We start from the raw sequence: 19,344 nt of genomic DNA, 5'->3' as shown, positions 1-19,344 counted from the left end.
CAAAACAATATTAAATATATTTTTTTCAATTTTTGTTAATTTTTAGTATTAAGTTTGCTTTGTACTTTTCATTTTTATCTATACTTTAATTGTATGAAAGAATATTGTAAAGTTAATCTAGAGAATTATTTTTTTAAAAGATCATCAGTAAATGGTCCAGCATCCCCTTAACACCATCTCATCGGTAACTAAGCTGTCATATCATTGGTGTACAACGTTTCACAGCTTTAGCATGCACTGTGATACGCGTTTTACGAATGGTCCCCGTTGGTGATTGGTTAAATAAATCGAGTAAATTCAGGGATGTTCCCGATTGACGTTGGCGGACATTGCCGTAAATACCGCAGCGAAGGCGCTGTTGCACGCTGTTAAAAAATTGCTCTTACAGAGGGGGGTCTCTATCAATCTGTAATTTGTTTCTCTCGAATCGATAACGGATAGGAAGAGTGGTTCTGATGATCTCACAGATTCTGTTGAGAAAAATTATGCCAGGACGTGTCGTGTAGACAAGCTTGTACTTACAATACTTACAAATACTTCACGAGGCCAACGAGATGAGCAAGGTATATAAATCCGAATTGCTATTGATATGATGCGGTATGATGCTTTCGAAGTAACGGAACCATGCTGTGTTCGTTCCGTCGTGAATGGCCATGTCCGAGATTGCCTGAATGTGTGTGTTTTCTCGGAAACGGTTAATTCAGACACATGAGATTCGTAAGGCGTTTTTCAGAATTGAATTTGAGGACTAAAAGAATATTATAATCTTAGGTTACATATTAGCGTCTTACTGATTTTATATATATATACACATACGTATATGTATATATATATATATATATATATATATATAATATATAATATATAATATATACATAACTATATATTCACACATACGCGCAAAATCAGTAAAATATTGCTGCATATTTATAAGCAAGCCTGATAATAGATTTACCAAATATTCTCATTTTTGTACATTTGATTATATATATATATATATATATATATATATATATATATATATATATACCTATCTAATATATCTGCTCTAGATTTCACGTCATCCTTCGGATGGTAAGGTTTATGTGGGAGATTTAGGGAGCAGTGCTAGCAAGCAACAATTGGAGGAAGCATTTTCCTACTATGGGCCATTGCATAATGTTTGGGTTGCTAGAAACCCTCCTGGATTTGCCTTTGTTGAATTTGAAGATCCTAGAGATGCGGAAGATGCGGTGAGAGGGCTAGATGGTCGTACTCTGTGTGGCAGACGTGTACGTGTGGAATTATCAAATGGAAAGAAATTAAGAGATAGAGGCTTCTCCAGGAGAGGAATTGGAAGGCCCTTTCATCCGGAAGATAAATGTTATGAATGTGGCGAAAGGGGTCATTATGCTAGAGATTGTCATCGTCATAGAACTTCTCGCAGAAGAAGGTAATGTCTTAGAAATGAAATTAATAATTATTTGCATAAATTTTGTTATATGAAAAGAAAAAAGTATCTTAAGCATTGAATGCATTAAATTTATTTATATGTTATGTTTAAAAGAAAGTTTTGCATATAAATTGCATATACATGAATTTTTACTTCCCCACATGCACTATGAAGAACTATGTTACAAAATGGAAAAGGGTTGTAATATAGAAAGAAATAACTTTATCTCTTGCTATATGTGAATCAAGAGATGAGAGTTCATTTTATCAATTGCAAATTTAATGTTTAATGTAAATTAGTTATTTGGCCTTTAATTAGGCATTCTTTATTTGATAGTTAACAACTAGGGAGTAAATATATCTTTATGTATTTAACATATAATTAATAATAAGATAATTTTTATCGAGTCACGAGAGATTTATTTGATCAAAGGTGTTAATTTGTCACAATATCACAATTATTGTGCCAATCTCAGTTATGAAAAAGATTGTACAGGTTTCATTCCTTATTTAAGTAACGGTGATTATAAACTACTTTGACACAATTGAGTAGAGAGTAAAAAAAAAAAAAAGAAAAGCTATTGCTACAAAAACATAAAGAAACTGGTTGTAAAACGGCCAACGTAATATTGCCCGTTATTTATAGGAGTTGCGGCTGAGCGTACAGCACGCGGCGCGCATGTGAAATGTGCGTTGCTACCCCGACATTGTCGCGCGAGATTCGCCTTGGGTTCACGTTTGTGACACACACCGCGCGTCGTAGTTACAGCGTAGAGCACCCCACATCTACTTTGGGTTATCCCTCTGCACACTCTGCGGGCGAGAAAACGCGGCAAAAACATCGAGCCAACCGGACACGGGATGGCTAGTTCTGCGCACTGCTACGATACTGATCCGCTGACCACTGACCATCATCCTAAATCGAGAGTTTATGCACGTCTGGCACTCCTGGCGTTCTTCGTTCAGCTATCCGTGATTTCTGCCTAGTCGTCGTTTTCGTCGTAGTCGTCGTCGTCGTCGTCGTCGTCGTCATCATCATCATCGTCGTCGTCATCGTCGTCATCCTCGTCCTTGTAATCGTCGTCGTCGTCGTCGTCGTCGTCATCATCATCATCGTCGTCGGCATCGTCGGTGTCATCATCGTCGTTGTCATCCTCGTCGTTGTCATCGTTGTAATACCTAATGATTGCTGAGAGACAAACTTAGTGGTCCCGTCTCTAACCACTCTTCATCCGTTCATCTCGGACCCTCTCGTAATTTCATTTGCATAAAGGGCTCATCCGCTCTTTCTTCCTGGCATAGGCCATTGCGCGCACGCAATCCACAATTGTCTGCTGTAAGCACAGCCAGGGAAGATGATATATATTTAGTACAGTCAAGTATATAATCTACGTGAACTAACGTATATGGCGACTGAATGAATTTTGAAAATAATGAGCGAATCTACATTATATTTCTATATGTAAGCAAGTTTGCATGACTCGTAAAGTTGCATTTATTTATAGAAATAATTGAATAGTTCGATCAAATAGGAATTGTATAAAAATTTCATTAAATGCCTTTTAATGTATATATAAAATTTAAAAATTAACTAACAGAATATAGAATTTTTAAATATTATTTATGATATTAATATGTATTTTCGAAAGAAAGTACAATATTTAAAGATTATATTTTTAATGTTTATAAATTATACATTTAATAAGCTTGTATTTAATAGATGTGTGAATTGAAGGTTTAATAGAATCAGATTTTGTTATTATCAATGATAAAAGAAGACAAGTCGGTAAAAAGTTTTGAAAAATAATATATTTTATATAAAAGCCGATGTATAGTAATTTTGAGTTTTTAAAAATCATGTTTCTCTCTCATATTAATGTGTTCTCTCTGTAGTAATGAATAGGCAAGAATGTGTGCACGGTTATTATTTTAATGTTTATTTATTATGATCTCTACTTTAGGTGGTCCCGTTCGCGATCAAAGTCAAAATCAAGATCACGATCGCGATCGCGCTCACGCTCGCGCTCACGTTCCCGCTCGAGATCCCGCAGTAATCGCTCGCGCTCGCGCTCATCACGACGCAGCCCATCCCACAACAGGAGCGTTCCCGCCAAGGATAAGTATCGTAAGAAACGGAAGACCGTTTCCAAAGATCGAAGCAAATCGAAATCTCGATCAGGCTCCAGATCACGAAGCAGATAAATGGTAAGCATTGTCGCCAATCTTGCTTATCTTATTATTATCGTTGAATGAATATGATACATCACGAATTTTTGTTTCAGCGGATATGGATTTAATGATTCACATCGGATTCCCTTATAATTTAACTAGAAAGCTGCAATTCCTTCGATTGAAGATCAGTCTATCTTACTTGATATATGCACTTACTGCATATTGTTCTTAATGATTATAAATAGCATTAACAGCTTCATGTAAACGAAAGATTCTGTATGAAAGGAAACATGCAATGTTATTTTATTGACTACGCGGGTTTTTTTTTTTTAAAGTTCTTTGCTCATGTTCACTGCTCGCATTTAAGTTACTGTAACCGATATTCAATAAAAATGATAGCTTTCCAGACATGTTTGCGTTGGATTGTACATTCAATGTCCATTGTTTGGCCGAAATCCCAAGTTCCCACATCAAACAAGTACGCCTCTCGTAAAAATTTCTTCTCCTTCCGTTTGTATATACATCTGCGTGTCTGATCGCGATCACGACGCGATGACGCCAAGTTTTACTTCTCTCATGAAATTTTTTGCATCATCAGTACTCGACGACAGTGAAGCGGCGAGTTAATAGGCGTAGCGATCAGTGTGATCCAATTTATGAATATTTTGAAGTGCATTATATTGTACAGAGGACCTAATGAATAACTGGTAAAGTAGGACTGTTAATTGATTCAATTTTTTTTAATGACTCGATATATCACATCTGTTATTTCTAGGTATTGATTAACAACAATTGACTTTATGATGGAAAAAAAAAATATTACACAGAGTACAGAGTATTTAAAATTTGTAATGAGACAAAGGTAGGACAAAGTAAATTATTTCATTAAGTAAGTATTTCCCTCTAACTGCTTAATAATTATTCTTATTAAGAATGTTATCTTATTTTGATTGGCTTGAAAAATGGAGATTTTTTTAGGTTTAAATTGCGGGAAAATGCGCTCGAAAACATTGATTATATCATTTTGATTGTCCTGAAATGGAAAAAAATTAATTTTAAATTATAGTATATTCCTTCTTAGCTGACTGAGTTTCCTCTATTTTTTGAAAATTAAAAATATAAATTTTGAATTTTTGTCATTTTTGATAATGTTATTATATTTTATAAATTAAAAATATGAACAAAAATCGAAAATCAGCTGAAAGCTGTTGTTTTCCTGAATATATGTTTCAAATTGCAATCTGAGAAATTCGTCAATTACAATCTAGGAAGTCACTTAATTCTAAGAAAAACGCGTTTAAAAAATAATTGATTTCTTGATTATGTAGTTTTTTTTTACATTAGTCATCTATGTTTTATAGAATGGATCTTCCTTTTTAATTTTCTTTTCTTCCTATTTTATTAGAAAAAAAACGAAAACTGAGGAGAAGAACTGCATGGAACACTAGGTCGGTCGGTCCGTTTATCTTCACGTAGGCGCGCCCATTTTAGTTACAGCTCGAAGAATATTTCAAATATCCATTTGAGGATTTTTGCATATTGTAAGACTTCAAACTATTTTTAAAAAGAAATTTCTAAAGAAACTTCTTAAACAATTGTAGAATATGATCGAAAGTTTATTAGTATTTTGTGCCTTTCTGAAATTTTGAAGAAATGTACGTAACTGTTATTTTACACTATAAGAATACGAATAAACTCAACAGTTGCTTATCAACGTGGACGCCCTAAATTCCAACGGTCCGACACCCGTGGCTCGTACCAAGAGAATTAAAGAGCACGCAGACTGGTGAAGTGGGGTAGGCAACCGAATGAAGGCGAAACGCGCTACAATGCGAAATACAAAACGGCAGCATGGAGAAGTAGTGGGAGAAACAAGAAGAAGTGGAGGAGGAAGAAAAAGGGGAGAAGCCGGCTGATGGAGGCATGCAGAGGCATGCTTTTAGTGAAACGTTGTGAAGCGCCGGTGACTCTTGCTCGCTTCGATTCTACCTGTTCGTTCCGTACGATTTTTTTCCGACCTCCCGCTGCGTTCTTTTTTTGTATTGTAGCACAGATTCTTATTTTACATTGCGGACGCGTAGTTAGTTCCACATAAAGTGTTGAGAGAATAAATCTCTCATAGTACGCAGACTAACTTACGCGAGTTTCGTCGTATTATTTCGCGCCGAGTCAATTGCGTGAACGAATAATTGGGGCCAATTAAGTGGGCGCGATGACTTCCGCGTACAAAATGATGATAGAATGCAAGGAGGCAGAAGACACTGGGAAGATATTCCGCGAGATGTTCGAAAGCGAACTGGATGAGCTGGAAAAAGCCGCCTTGTCATTACCACGAGGTAGTCTTGCAACAGGTGACTCGTCTTTCAAAGAATCCACAATTTCTTCTACGAAAGTCAGCGTTTTACCCAATGAATCACTCGACGGAGATTCGGGAGCGTTCGAGAAGGAGAATGAAGGTAAAGACGAGGAATGCGCTAGCGATTCTAGAAATTTGGCAAATTTGGATATTTCGCGTAGATCCAAAAACGAGGAATCGCTTCTCGAAGATGAAAAGGAAAAGAGGGAATCGATTACATCAGTAACATCGATGGATAATACCGCGTCAGAAAGCGCTTCCATGTGCGCGAGACAGGAACAGATCAAGGATCAGATCAAGGATCTCGATAAGGATCAAAAAAATCGGGACATGCTGGAGATACAAGAACGACATGCGTGTGACGAAGAGAAATCCGAAGATGCACTGGCAAAACGAATACAAGAGGCCATAACAACGAGGCTCGAGTTGCTTCCCCAGCACACAGCCTGGATGACCCAGAAGCAAGATCAGAATGAAATTAGCTTTTACAATGCCATGCGATCGGGAAACACCAAGCGTGCTTTGGCGTTGCTCGCCAGCGGTTGCGTGCAAAACCTGGATGAACCGGATTGGAACAGCTCGGGCGATCCACCCCTTTTGATGGCAGCGACGAGTTGTTGCCTGCCTTTGCTTAGGTAAATCTCTTAAAATTGTAGAATGCAATCGCCTCATTTATCATGTATTTGGTCTCTTTAGATAAGATTACATTTTTTGCGTAACTTTCCTTCCCGTAAATCGCGTTTTAGAACTTCCTGAGTCTAATTTCAAGTACAATTTCTTTTGAATATTTAATTTTCTATTATAAATATTCGTTGATTTTTTTTTTTTTTAAGACAACACTATGCCTCTATTCGTGATATCAAAAATCTATAAATTTTTTAATGATTAGATATAAAAAATATCTCTGTGTAATCGTCGGGACAAATATTTTTCTTAAAACAAGATAGCATCAAGAGAGGTACATAATCCTACGATATTTCTCGACAGCTTTGTACCATTCTACATAAATCGTAAAAATATTTGATAATTTGATGTAGTAAAGGCTAAAAATATTTACGTACGCAATACAATATTATTTTATTTTCGTGTTGTATTTGCAGCATATAATAACATGTTAAAAATTTTCAATCCTTTCAATCAATTATTATTTCAGCTATAATAAATGTTAAAAATAATTTTATGCGTAAAAACATCTTTCTTACATAATTTTATTTGCTGGGTTATAGTGCGCTGCTAATGAACGGATGCGATCCAGCTGTACGCTCGCCGCGGGGTGAAACGGCGCTTCATCGAGTAATCTTGAAGGGCGAACCAGATCACGTGTTGAACTGTGTGGAGGAGCTCTTAAAATATGGTTGCCCGACTAGCGCCAAATTGGCCGGCACCGGATCAACTGCGTTGCACTTGCTCTCTCGTCAACTGGCTCACATACCATTAAAATCCCTTCGTCACCATTTCAAAGCGGCCGTGAAAACGCTGGAGTTGATGGCGAAGGCAGGACCTATAAATGCCAAAGATCATCAGGGTCGAAGCGCTTTGCACATTTTAGCATCGTCGACTGTCTTCGGTACGCCTATAATGAAATCATCTAAATACGTGAAATGAATGATCTTCGTTTTCTTTAAATTATAGATTCTTCGATCGGTTCCGAATCTTTCCCTTAATGAATTTTTCCTTGACGAAAATGTCGAGGCGTCATCATTTAATTAACTTTTCAGTTGTTAACGTTACATATTATCCATTACATATCCTCGTATTTATATGTCCAAATTGAAATTTTATTCAGTAAACTGATTTATTATTTGTAAGTCTCTCTATAGCTTTCTAGTGTTTAAAAAAATTCAATTCAAAAGCCTAGACATACCTGACATTTTTGTAAATAAAAATTTTAAAATATGCCATTTTATATTTATGTTTCTAAATTCTATTATGTATAACTTCTTTGAAACAAATGGCATCGATGTGCATGACTCTTCAAATGACAAGCTCTCGCTTATTTCATGAAAGTTTTAAATGACATCGTTATTTTACAGATAATAATGACAAGACTGACATCGCGACGCTAATTGATACACTTTTGGCTGCCGGTGTAGACACTACGTTGAAGAATGATCGCGGAGAGACCGCTCTGCACGAGAGTATGGAGTGTGGTACGTTGAATACGGCAATGCTGTTGATACCACACACACCGACGGGTATAACGTCGCGATACGGCGAGACCCCGTTGCATATAGCGTCGCGGAAGAATCACGTCGATATGGTGAAGAAACTGCTGGAGCATGGCGAGGATCCCAGCAAGCAAGACATCAGCGGGAATACCCCGTTGCATCTCGCGTCAGCGAGGGGATTTTATGAAACGGTAGGGCTGTTGGTCACTTCGCCCTTAGCTGAATTGGAGAAAGTCAACATCGACGACTTAACCGCGCTGCAGGTCGCCGCCGAGAGCAGATTCATCAACGCCATGAAAATACTGTTGAAGGCCGGCGCTGATCCCAGCAATACCAAATATCAAGTCACCAATCTGTATCGTTATCCGGATGTCTCAGCTCTGATCGACGAATTGACCAAACGTCGACAGTTCACCGCCTGATACGTTGATCTTCGTTTCGCTACTGATATCCATCTGATATCGTTTGCCTAAAATCGTTAAATATTGCTCCATCGACAAGATACATCATATTTGTTGCTCAATGTTCGATATACGTGCAAAAATTATATGTGCAATCGTAAGCATGATATAAAATCGTTGCCATATATCTCGGCTGTGGATCAAAATGCACTTAATTTAAAAGACTGCAATATTACGATCTATGATTTAGATATAAGTGCAATATACTTTATAAATCAACGTTAATGTTATTATTGCCATTATCATTTCGTTTTCATTATTGTCATTTATAATCATTTATAATCTTGCCATCATTAATATTACATTATAAATATTTTAGCTTTATTATCGTTTTATTATCGTCATGGTTTGAAGGGAGAATAATAAAGTGAAATAGCATGATTTTTATAACATTAGTGTATATTTTATAAATCCACATAATTTGAAATGAAGCAAGAATAATCGGGAGCACGTCTATATATACAGCTATACGAAAACGAACGGATTTTAAATCATTTCCCTCAAAGTATATCACATGATATCTGGAAGGCTGTGTTAGAAAATTTATACGAAATTATATGAAATAAATATCATATAACGATCGTATAATATACAGAATGTAATTCACTATACTTTGCTGATTGAACCGTGAAGAAGACATTGTATAAAAATAAATACGTCTTTCCTATTTCGTACAGGCTTCTTTCCATTGCATGCACCGGGATAAAATAGAAACGAACATATGAATCGTAGATTCCTTTCGTTAATTTCATCATCGCGTCTATTACAAAATATGTCTCACAGCTGTGGAATTTCAGTGGATCCAGCCGATCTAGATTTCGCTTTGCGCTGCGCGGCACTTTGTACAAAAGGGATTTATGAAAATATCTGCCAACGTAGTCCAAGATCAATCGCATAAAATATCCGATATCGCATAACATTCAGCACAGATCAGCGTTAAACGCATTTCAACAAATAGTTACATTGTAAATCGCGGATTTGCGAAGTTCAGAAGTCAATAAATGACAGGCGCGTACGTAATACTGTTGCACGAGCGCTGAGAGACACGTTTCCAATGTTTCGTGGCCTACTGACAAGAAGCTCTTATTGTTACATGTAATTAAGGTACGCACGTGTGGTATGACATATATGATACATATGTCTATATTCGCACTCACACGCACTTCGATAGAAATTCAATTCGATGTATGTGTCTACAAACACAGGCTGCTATATTGCATTTTCGAGATTGACGACACGGTCATCGTTATCGGTCGGTATTCACTTTAAGAACACTTGCATGTAGCACGAAAAAGCCTAAACTATATCTTCAAGCTCAGAATGTCGTTATGAAACAGATTTATGCGTTCTTTTTTTGGCACATTCTATTTTATTTGTATTCGCAAAACGTGCCACAATGTGATTTCACAGAAATGCTCGATCACACACGCTCATCCCTTTCAGTAACACTTTCCTTCATTACAACAGTCTTTAATTGCAGTTCCTAAATTTTTAAAAGACCCTTAATCTTATCAAATTATGATGGATAACTCTGGCACAGGAAAAATATATGGATTGCATTATCAAAACTGTATGGCTCTAGAAATGTTCTAAACAAAAGTTTGATTATATATTTGCCTAATCTATAACTAAAATATTTTAAATCGTACGTACGTAAAACTTTAAAGACTCATTCTTTGGATAAATAATTGCATATTCTTAAATATATGCTTCCGCGACATTTAACATATTGAGCGCGGACGATGGTTTCATTAGAATTGTAGGCCAGTGTAACGGTAAGATAACTGTCCTAGTTGTAAATTATGTCCCAGTGGTAAATCATTTCTGTTTTTTAATTTATTTTATTAAATAATTATTATAAATATTAAATAAACATAATATTATTACACATCACGCTACTTATTAGTAAAATATCACATCTTTAATTTAATTATATAATATTCCAAAAAATTTTCAAAAGAATTGCAACCACGATGTTTATTGTTTAACTTCCAGGGTAAATGTCAACAGTAAGAAAAAGTGCATGTTTGCCAAACAAAAGATATACGGATATTACATTTATGTACTGTTTGAATAATTAGAATAAAGTGTAAGAATAGATAAATTAAAGTTGATTGATATAAAATATGATTGTGTGTAGTCAAGAAAATATTTGTAAATTAAATTTGACTGCGAAGTTGAAGCAATAAATTATTTATCATTTATATGTAATGTTGAGACAAGAAAGTTATGCGTGACTTACGACTAGGCCATCAATAAACATTTATTAAAATTCAAATAATTATTTTTTAGACGATTTAAAAATCGTCTTTATGGTAAAATGTGATAGCTAAAAATTCAGAGTCTTTATGCAAAAGATATATTTAATTCTTTATACACTTTTTTTGACATATCAAAACATTATAGTCTCAAATGATTTATAATATAGGACAATTATCTTATTTATAAAATTAAACATATATATAAATTAAACATATATGAATAAAACTAATATATTTTACCCTTTCCGAGAAAAGATCTCTTTTTACGAGACATTTGGTTTTGCGTTTAACGAAAAATAGAAAATAAAAGCCTCTTTTCTATACGAAGTACTTATCGTATGTTTCCTACGTTGACATTGTTTATCTAAAGCTCGCATAGATATTGCAAATAATACATGGTGCGTAACACTACGCAATATGTATCGAAAATGAGCATCAAATACTCCAATGATGTTCTTGTTTTTTCATGTTCATTCGTAAACAAATAAACGATTACTTTTATGAATAATTATGAGTATTACATTCGTTATAAATAAATGATAAATAACCTTTTCTTAATTTTTGTTATTCGAACAAGAGAAAAGGAAAATTTGTTCGTTTCTGATATTTGACTGATGACATACGAGATCTGAATTTTTCTTCCCATCACTCGCCACTTAAAACAGAGATTTATAATTATATATTTAATAAATGATACATATTTATATCAGAAATTTGTTTAGCAGATAATGTATAAATAAAGATTCTCGATAACAATCAATTTTTGTCTCAATAACAAAGATTTCTATCAACGATGTCTTAAAATTTCTCTCTTTAAAACAAATTCATCTCTTTCTTTTTCAATATACAATTGTTAAACATTAAAATCAGAAAGATTTCGTATTAACTTATTCACTACCAATCTCAATCCAGAGAGTTTTGATAATTATGGGAGCTTTCCAGCAAGTGACATAGGCGACACAAAATGACACAGTGCTTTCTAACAACGACACAACGTTACACAAGTATACACAGCTTAAAAGCTGAATTGCGGCTTGTGTATCAAGTACATGGCTATCAACTTTAGAAAAGATCAAAATTAATATGTTATAAAAATTTGGCAACCTTGAGGAAACAAATAATACAATATGAACAATATGATTTGTTTTCTTGAGGAAATAAATTATTTGATCCTTGAGGAAACAAATCATATTTAATGTTTAAAGCGCAATTTACTGACAACATCGAGAATCAAATTGTTCCAGCAAACAGCTTTACACAATGGTTTAGTGTTTGACACTGTTTAATTGTGTTTCTTAGCTGGAAAGCTCCCTATGTTTGTTAGAGCTTGTAGAAAGCATTCTATTCATAAAATCTATTGCGGAAAAATCAAAGTGAATTATTCAACGTTACTGTCTGAAGTCACTCGTTTATTATTCGTTGCATTAAAGGATATTTAGGACTATATAATACGAAGGACGTATTTTTTTTATGGTTGTTTATGGAAAGTATGCTGATTTACTAATTCAAATAGTTATTATTAGATATTAGCTTACCGATCAATTCAGTCTTTCGCAAATATTCATTTGTACCTCTCGAAAACATTTAATATTGAAAGTTTGTAATCAAAAGTGATGTGCAATAAATAATAAACGAAATATACTATCAGATCAGTTAAAGATTTTAAAGATTATGCATGACAATCATTATTTTGAAATTATAATTTATATATGACAGTGAATATGTTAATATCATAGAATAATGAATATTTTCTAACATTTCCTTTTTAACATAGTATTTCTTTCACCTAAATGTTACTTTGAATATACTAGTCCTGTCCTAAGATTATCAACATTAGGAATCCGTTGGAACATTAGAACTTCCATTCCGAAAAATCAAGTCTGCTTGATTTTTAATATCAAGATCGTTTTCTTTTTAGTGGAAGCGCTTTTCTATCAGTATACGAATAGTCAAAACCTATGGTAATAAAAAATTATGCATACATGCCGGATGCATAGCCGTTTCTTTCATGCAAACAGGAAGTAGCAAAAAGGAAACAGGCGTACATATATTTACATAAAATTAATTATATAATAAATGTAAGATTTGGCATGTTCGATTACTTTTGTAATCTCTTATTCTTACGTTAAACAATTCCTTATGCATAAGGAACTCTTACGAAAAATCATAATCTAAGATGCAACATTTTCAAAGAAATATTGATTGAAATATGATGTATATTATTACACAAGTATTCTGTCTGTTTTATAAAAAAATGGGCTTTCACCTAACGTGTTGTTTCTGTCCACGTTAAATCCATTGGGAATATCAGCCCAAATTGAGTTTTCGTTAACAAAAACTGAAATGCGAATGGAAAATAAAATGCCCATACTTTAACGTATTTGTAATATTTTCTTTGAATATCTCTTTTAACGCACATGAATGCACCTGTATCTCTGCGCGTGTGTGTCGAGGAATATTTCACGATCGACAAATAAACTTAACTTAATTACTTAACTTATTTATGTTTTTATATTACCTTCTTGGTAACACAAATGTATAGATATATGATGCGTTTGGTTTAAGTTCTATTCTTATAATAATTATAAATTTAATAGATAATCAACGTGCATCAACTTATCCGTAAGAAGATTTGTGCTCGCTTACATCTTGGATGTATTGTAATTTCATTACTAGATTTCATTACTGGATAAGAAGACTATTAGAAGAAAATGTTTTGCCTCCACTTGGATCAATAATATTGCGCCGATATATGCAGAAATATTTATAAATAACATGAATTTTCACAAAACGAATGGAAATATATATGTATATATGTGTATATATATATATATATATATATATATATATATATATATATAATCTTTGGAACGTAATAAATTCCTGCATCAGCTGCTCTAATATATGCTATCCTTAATGTTATTTTTATTATTATTAATTATTCACATCACACATATCAAATCTAATATGCCATCCACGATCTTATCTTAAGCGATTACTCCAATTATACAAATATTCATATTAAACTTATGCTTTGTTGTTCTCATGATGGATATAATCGATAAATGACAGCAATCACTTAAAAACTGCTATAATATGATTTTCGTTATCATTGATAGCTTACTTTCTTTACATCGTACCATACTTTATGTGTCCGCTACGATCACTTGAGCCACATTTAATTTCTATGATATTTACAGAAAAAAGATTAGGGCACTTCAGCTTCCAATTCCTCCGTGTTACTTTGTAAAACGTTAAATGTAAAAAATCCCGTCTGCGTGAAGTACTAAAAACTTATCTATACGTTTGTCATATAAAAACATTTCTTTCTCTATGCTGCCTTATTCTGACTTGGAAAAAAGACTTACTATGTATGAATACTGTTGTTCTGATAAAATGCACGGAAAACTTGTACAAATTTATATGCTAGAATATATCTTGTGGTATATCAACTACTATGTAGTCTTCAGTATACTAAGAAACTTTGAAAGTTTAATCGCGTAATCAAACAAGTTCAACGAGTTTCAGAAGCTCATGGTGAAATTAAATCGATTTTTCTTGCGTTGATCATCTTTTTTGTGCTTTTTTTGTCGTTTTTTTCCCTTTCTCTATAGCGAAGAATACGATGGACAGTCGTTATACGAGCATCGTACACGAAATGCAAAATGTGCTACTCGCTTACTTACTCGCTTACTGAATTGTGCCTGCATGGAGTTACTAGGTCATTTATCGTGGAATTGTGACGCGTTTTTCTGCAACCCTCATTATCATTCACGAGCTTGGGGTTTACCGAATCCGAGAGAGCGGCCGTTTTGTTGAAGTCTATTGTGGCGTAGCCCTGCGTTTTGTTTGGAGATTCGGGAGGCGACGGAACGAGATTTGTGGCGTTATCGGATACGCCGACGGGTGTGTCTTTCTTATCTAAATCGAGAACCGCGTAATTTACCTCCCTGATTGGACATCCTGTCGGTGTGGAAGGAGCCAAGGGTGATCTTTCAGCTACCGAAGTACCTGAGAATCGCTTTCTTAGATTCTCGATCTCGCTTGCCTCCAGATTAGCATAGCAATGCCTGGAACCTTCCTCCACTTCCGATTGCGAGACAGGCAATGGAGGCGGACGCACTCTGATAGCAATGTTCTCGGCGTGATCTTGTCTAGGACTTATGTTCATGTATGCATGCTCAGATCCATCTATGTCATTACTTTCCTCCTTGAGCTGATTTGTCTCGGAAGTACTGTGCGTTGGCGAGATCGGGTTGGCTTCGCTGCAGATGTCTATGTTCATATAGGGCGCCATAGTCGGTAAGGGCAACGCTGCATCGTAGCCGGTTCCCGCGTTACATTGACCAGGTATCAATTTCGTTTCTGCAGATCTGCTGACGGAAATCGCGTTAATAACTATAGAAGCGTTTTGTGGCGACCTGTGATGATAAGAAACCATATTACAAAATAATTATAAGAAATAAAAAAACCATAGGAGTCAATTAAACATTAATAAGGAATTAGAAATATAAATAATTATTGAAGAGAATTCATTATGCAGATTAAGTGATGCAAGTAATAAACAAAGAATCCTGAGCCTGAGTCCGATAGGTTCCGCATTAATTTTTCTGTCTCCTATATGAAAATAAAAATAATTACCTCTGCATTGCCCTTCCGAGGCTTTTATTATTGTTGCGCTCCATTTCCATGGGGAGAGACGACAAAACCTCTTCATTAACGTACAGAGAGGACGGATGGGGCTGAGAAATCAGTGGTGGCGGTGGCAGCATAGGCGGTGGCGAAGGTGAGCCCATGGTTCCTTGAGGCGATATAGGACCATTGCTGCTTCCAACACTATTTAATCTTCTGATACCATTTTGTTGGCTATGAGGCAATCTCGAATTTGTACGATTGTTACTTCTAGATGATATTGGATCCAAATAATTAGGCTCCATAGGTATTGCCATGCTTGGTACTGACACAGCAGGATGCGATGGGATTGGAAGGTCTCTGGACAGTGTGTCATCTCCACTGTTGTTGCGTACCTGCTGATAAGGAAGAATTTTGAGCAAATAAATCTCATGATCAAGTATTGATATCAAGAATCAGTTTCACATTAAACCTGATATTAACCTGAATTTTTGTTTGTACAAGATTAAATAGTTCCTCGGCTCTTCGACATTTAAAGGCGTATATGCCAGGACCTGTAGCGCAGCGTCTGCCCGATTCAAAGCTGAAAAGCCCCTCCAAATCATATCCATATCGTCGTAAACAGCGCAATGGCCACTTAATTGGTTGCTTGCCACGCTGATATAGTATAATATCCAACTCAGTGACTTCCAAGCGTCCAGGTGAAATAAAGTTACCATCATCATCTACGTTCATTACTTGAAAAATGTTGGGGTGCAGATCGTTAGCGTCTGCTCTGCTATTGACGCAACCCATCCTTTGTTCATCTAAACAGAGAATCATGATATATTCAACAAGATATTCAATAAAATGTTCGTTGTCGCTCATTTACGCCAAGAGGCGTGCACAATCTAAAATGGAAACCGCAGGCGCTGTCGATCCTTCTGTTCGTCTTACGCATGATTCCGTCTTCCTAATGATTCAGCGTATCCGGATAAACAAAGAGTACAATTAGTTATAGAATAAAACGGTAAACACGAAGAAAAAGTGAGGCAGTCCGTCCGGTGTTTCGTTAGTAGGCTATCGTTATGCTTTAGCGATTGTGTATACACACCAGATACAACATAGCCAAAACGACGCAAGATCCGTCTTCCGACGAGCGTGATCGCCGTTTATCCCGTCGTCGACAGCATATTCCCATACATCGGCGCGGCTACGCCGTCTTACCATAATATCGCGCGCAATTCAAGTAAGATTGTACAAAATACATGACAGGATCGACGAGGATCGCGTCAAATTCATCATCGACAAACGTAGGCACGTTTCAATTACAAATTACAAATATTTGATAAGCTTTCTCCGGGAGGAGCTTTCAGAAGCGAGATCGCAGGGGCGAGATAGCGAGTGATTGATACGCCCCCGTATTTAATTCTCCGGAAATTTATCAAGATCTTCAGGCAAGATGTGCAGATAATATACCGATGGTTTATTATCGATAAGGAAAATGGAGCTTTATGTAACGATTGTCGATAATGCAGAGTTTTTCTATAATTACTAGGCGTGCCGTAATTTTAAGATTACATTCTATACGGGGTTTTTTTATGTATCGTTCACATGATGTTTTACACGAATCTTTTTCATGCGGACAATACAAATATGTAAATTATTGTGAATTAGATAATATAGAATAAAATACAGAATAATTAAGTTTTAAAATTGTTAATATATCTGATTTTAATATGTTAATAATAAAAATATATAATATTAAAAATTAAAAAATATAGTAAATAATAATATTAAATTTTCATTATGTGATATATCAGGTTCAAACAAAAGTATCAATTTATTTTCTATTTAATTTTATATTACGTATGTATTTATTATATATGTTGTATATATTTATTATATATGTGTGTATTAATTTTTCTAAACAAAATGTTATATATAAATAAAATGAATCTTCTATGATCGATAAGTTACAGTTTATATAAATGATATTTTACACATAGTTCGTGTAATTTATATAGCTTACATGGTTTACGTATCTACAACCCTGATAATTCTACTATCTGTAGATTTAGGAATGTTCGTAGAGAATTGGAATTGCTGTTTCGAGACTTCAGGATTTTAAATTGCGAAAATCAGGTCTTGAAAATCGATTCGTATTCGGAAAATATAATCGATAAGAAGACTATCAAAAATTCTAAGATTTAAAAAAAAATTTTTAAGAATTAAAAATTAAAAGAATAAAAAAAATTTAAATTTATACAAAACCAATAAAATATCAGGAGAATGTAATTAGCAAAGAAATCGAGCTATTCAGAATTTAAAAAATTTTTAAGAATTTGATATTTTAAATCGCGAAAATCTAAATTCATCGATGAAGTATAAAGAAAATATAATCAATAAAAAGGTTACACTATCTAAAATACTTATTTACTTTAATAATGACTCTTATTACTTTAGTGATGATTCTCGATATTTATAATAATTAATTAAAATATAAATTGATAAACATAACAGAATAATGATATTTAATACTTTGTCTAAAGTTATTATACTGTAAGTTATTTTCTGTCTGAAGTACAATGAATTACATATGAAAATCAATCAGTACTCAATTAAATATTCATTGAAATCCAATTAACAGAAAATTATTCATGTCAGCGAGATAATTAATATAAGATAGAATTGACGCATGTCATTGACATGTTTTTCCGCAAAAACTTCCCATGATCCACGTGTGCGAATCTTTAATCTATCTATAGACAAATAGCACATAGTACTCGCTAACTCATTGCTATTTTGAGCAAAGGGACTTACATGGACGTTATGAAGCTTTATATAGCATCTGCTATTCAGTTATATGTGTACATAAGTGTCTATCTATATATATATATATATATATATGTGTGTGTGTGTGTGTACATATTTGAGAGAGAGAGAATGGAATAAAGTTACAAATCGATTTCCCTCCAATCACGATGTCCCATCTCTCGGAAAGAATCGTCGTCTCTTCGTACGCGAATTCTGGATTATATTCGCGTTATCTCGCGATCGATATCCCTGCGCATCTTGTCGTCGAAATTTCTATTTCGAGAATTCGATACAGTGCATTTTTAACGATAAAATGGCGTTCTCTTTCGGAGAAACAGAAATTGACTACGGGCAAATAGAAATCATCGTCAAACACACATCGAAGTGCGGGATATGTTTACAGAATCAACACAAATATCGCGTGTAAGTTTCATATAACTCTGAGATATACTCTGATTAAATTAAAGTTGATTTTCCCTTAACAAGAAGACAAATCGCAAAATGGGGTCCCATTAATTATTCTTCATTATTTCGTAGGAGAAAGATAGATGGCTCGGCCAGGTGTACAGTGGCGTAAAAATGGCTACTAACGGAATTGCTCAACTTCCGTGATTATTTTGCAAGTCCCCTTCTCCCGCCATCATTATTTTTAGACTACAGTATGCGAAGGGATTATTCAATTTAAGCGCGGCTTTGCAGGGAGATATATGGCAAATATACCGAAAGATTTCTGTCATGATAGATCGATTCGGGCATGCGCCCCATCGGAATACAACCGGTGTATATATTTTAACGTGACTACGTTCTTTCTGTTTTGACAACAGATTCTCGGTGTACGTTCTCCTCATTGAGAGGGTTTGTTGCATCTGCGATAAGACATTTCCGCACGCGATTGTTTCTCTGTTTAATATCCCTGGCGGAAATAAAGATCGAAGCGTAAATACAGGAAAGAGTGCGACGAAAGCGAAACTTTTATATTCAATATTCATTTTTTACCAGTAGATTTATTTTATTTTAGTTTTTTTATCTTTTTTATTTATAAAAAAATAGAAAGGAAATGAAGAGTA

The 19,344-nt window shown here is 34.6% G+C and overlaps 3 protein-coding genes across 8 annotated transcripts; 2 read left to right on the top strand and 1 right to left on the bottom strand.

Moving 5' to 3' along the window:
• Positions 1-371: 371 nt before the first annotated feature.
• Positions 372-4,013, top strand: LOC105429772 (serine/arginine-rich splicing factor 7). Its single transcript, XM_089070588.1, has 4 exons — positions 372-563; positions 1,053-1,432; positions 3,393-3,636; positions 3,714-4,013. Exons 1-3 carry the CDS (start codon positions 555-557, stop codon positions 3,631-3,633), a joined length of 630 nt encoding a protein of 209 aa, XP_088926714.1. The 5' UTR covers positions 372-554; the 3' UTR covers positions 3,634-3,636; positions 3,714-4,013.
• Positions 4,014-4,755: 742 nt separating this feature from the next.
• LOC105429700 (ankyrin repeat and FYVE domain-containing protein 1) lies at positions 4,756-10,703 on the top strand. 2 transcript variants are annotated; one of them, XM_011642842.3, is made up of 4 exons: positions 4,756-5,144; positions 5,307-6,594; positions 7,186-7,526; positions 7,993-10,703. In XM_011642842.3, the coding sequence occupies exons 2-4, from the start codon at positions 5,816-5,818 to the stop codon at positions 8,547-8,549; spliced, it is 1,677 nt and encodes a 558-aa protein (XP_011641144.2). In that variant the 5' UTR covers positions 4,756-5,144; positions 5,307-5,815; the 3' UTR covers positions 8,550-10,703. The 2 variants fall into 2 exon arrangements, with proteins under 2 accessions (XP_011641144.2, XP_011641143.2); XM_011642841.3 differs by having other exon boundaries at positions 4,756-6,594.
• On the bottom strand, positions 8,970-16,881 carry LOC105429698 (uncharacterized). 5 transcript variants are annotated; one of them, XM_089070585.1, is made up of 4 exons: positions 16,575-16,879; positions 15,965-16,287; positions 15,491-15,879; positions 8,970-15,270 (listed from the first exon to the last, which is right to left on the bottom strand). In XM_089070585.1, exons 2-4 carry the CDS (start codon positions 16,274-16,276, stop codon positions 14,532-14,534), a joined length of 1,440 nt encoding a protein of 479 aa, XP_088926711.1. In that variant the 5' UTR covers positions 16,277-16,287; positions 16,575-16,879; the 3' UTR covers positions 8,970-14,531. The 5 variants fall into 5 exon arrangements, with proteins under 5 accessions (XP_088926711.1, XP_088926709.1, XP_088926708.1 ...); XM_089070583.1 differs by having other exon boundaries at positions 8,970-15,225; positions 15,965-16,881; XM_089070582.1 differs by having other exon boundaries at positions 15,965-16,880.
• Between the last annotated feature and the right edge of the window lie 2,463 nt (positions 16,882-19,344).

Source organism: Pogonomyrmex barbatus, unplaced genomic scaffold (genome assembly GCF_055798465.1).
Source record: "Pogonomyrmex barbatus isolate J1 unplaced genomic scaffold, ASM5579846v1 scaffold10, whole genome shotgun sequence".
NCBI classification, from domain to species: Eukaryota; Metazoa; Arthropoda; class Insecta; order Hymenoptera; family Formicidae; genus Pogonomyrmex; species Pogonomyrmex barbatus.
The sequence above is the reverse complement of the archived record's forward strand: the minus strand, read 5'-3'. Positions and strand labels throughout refer to the sequence as shown.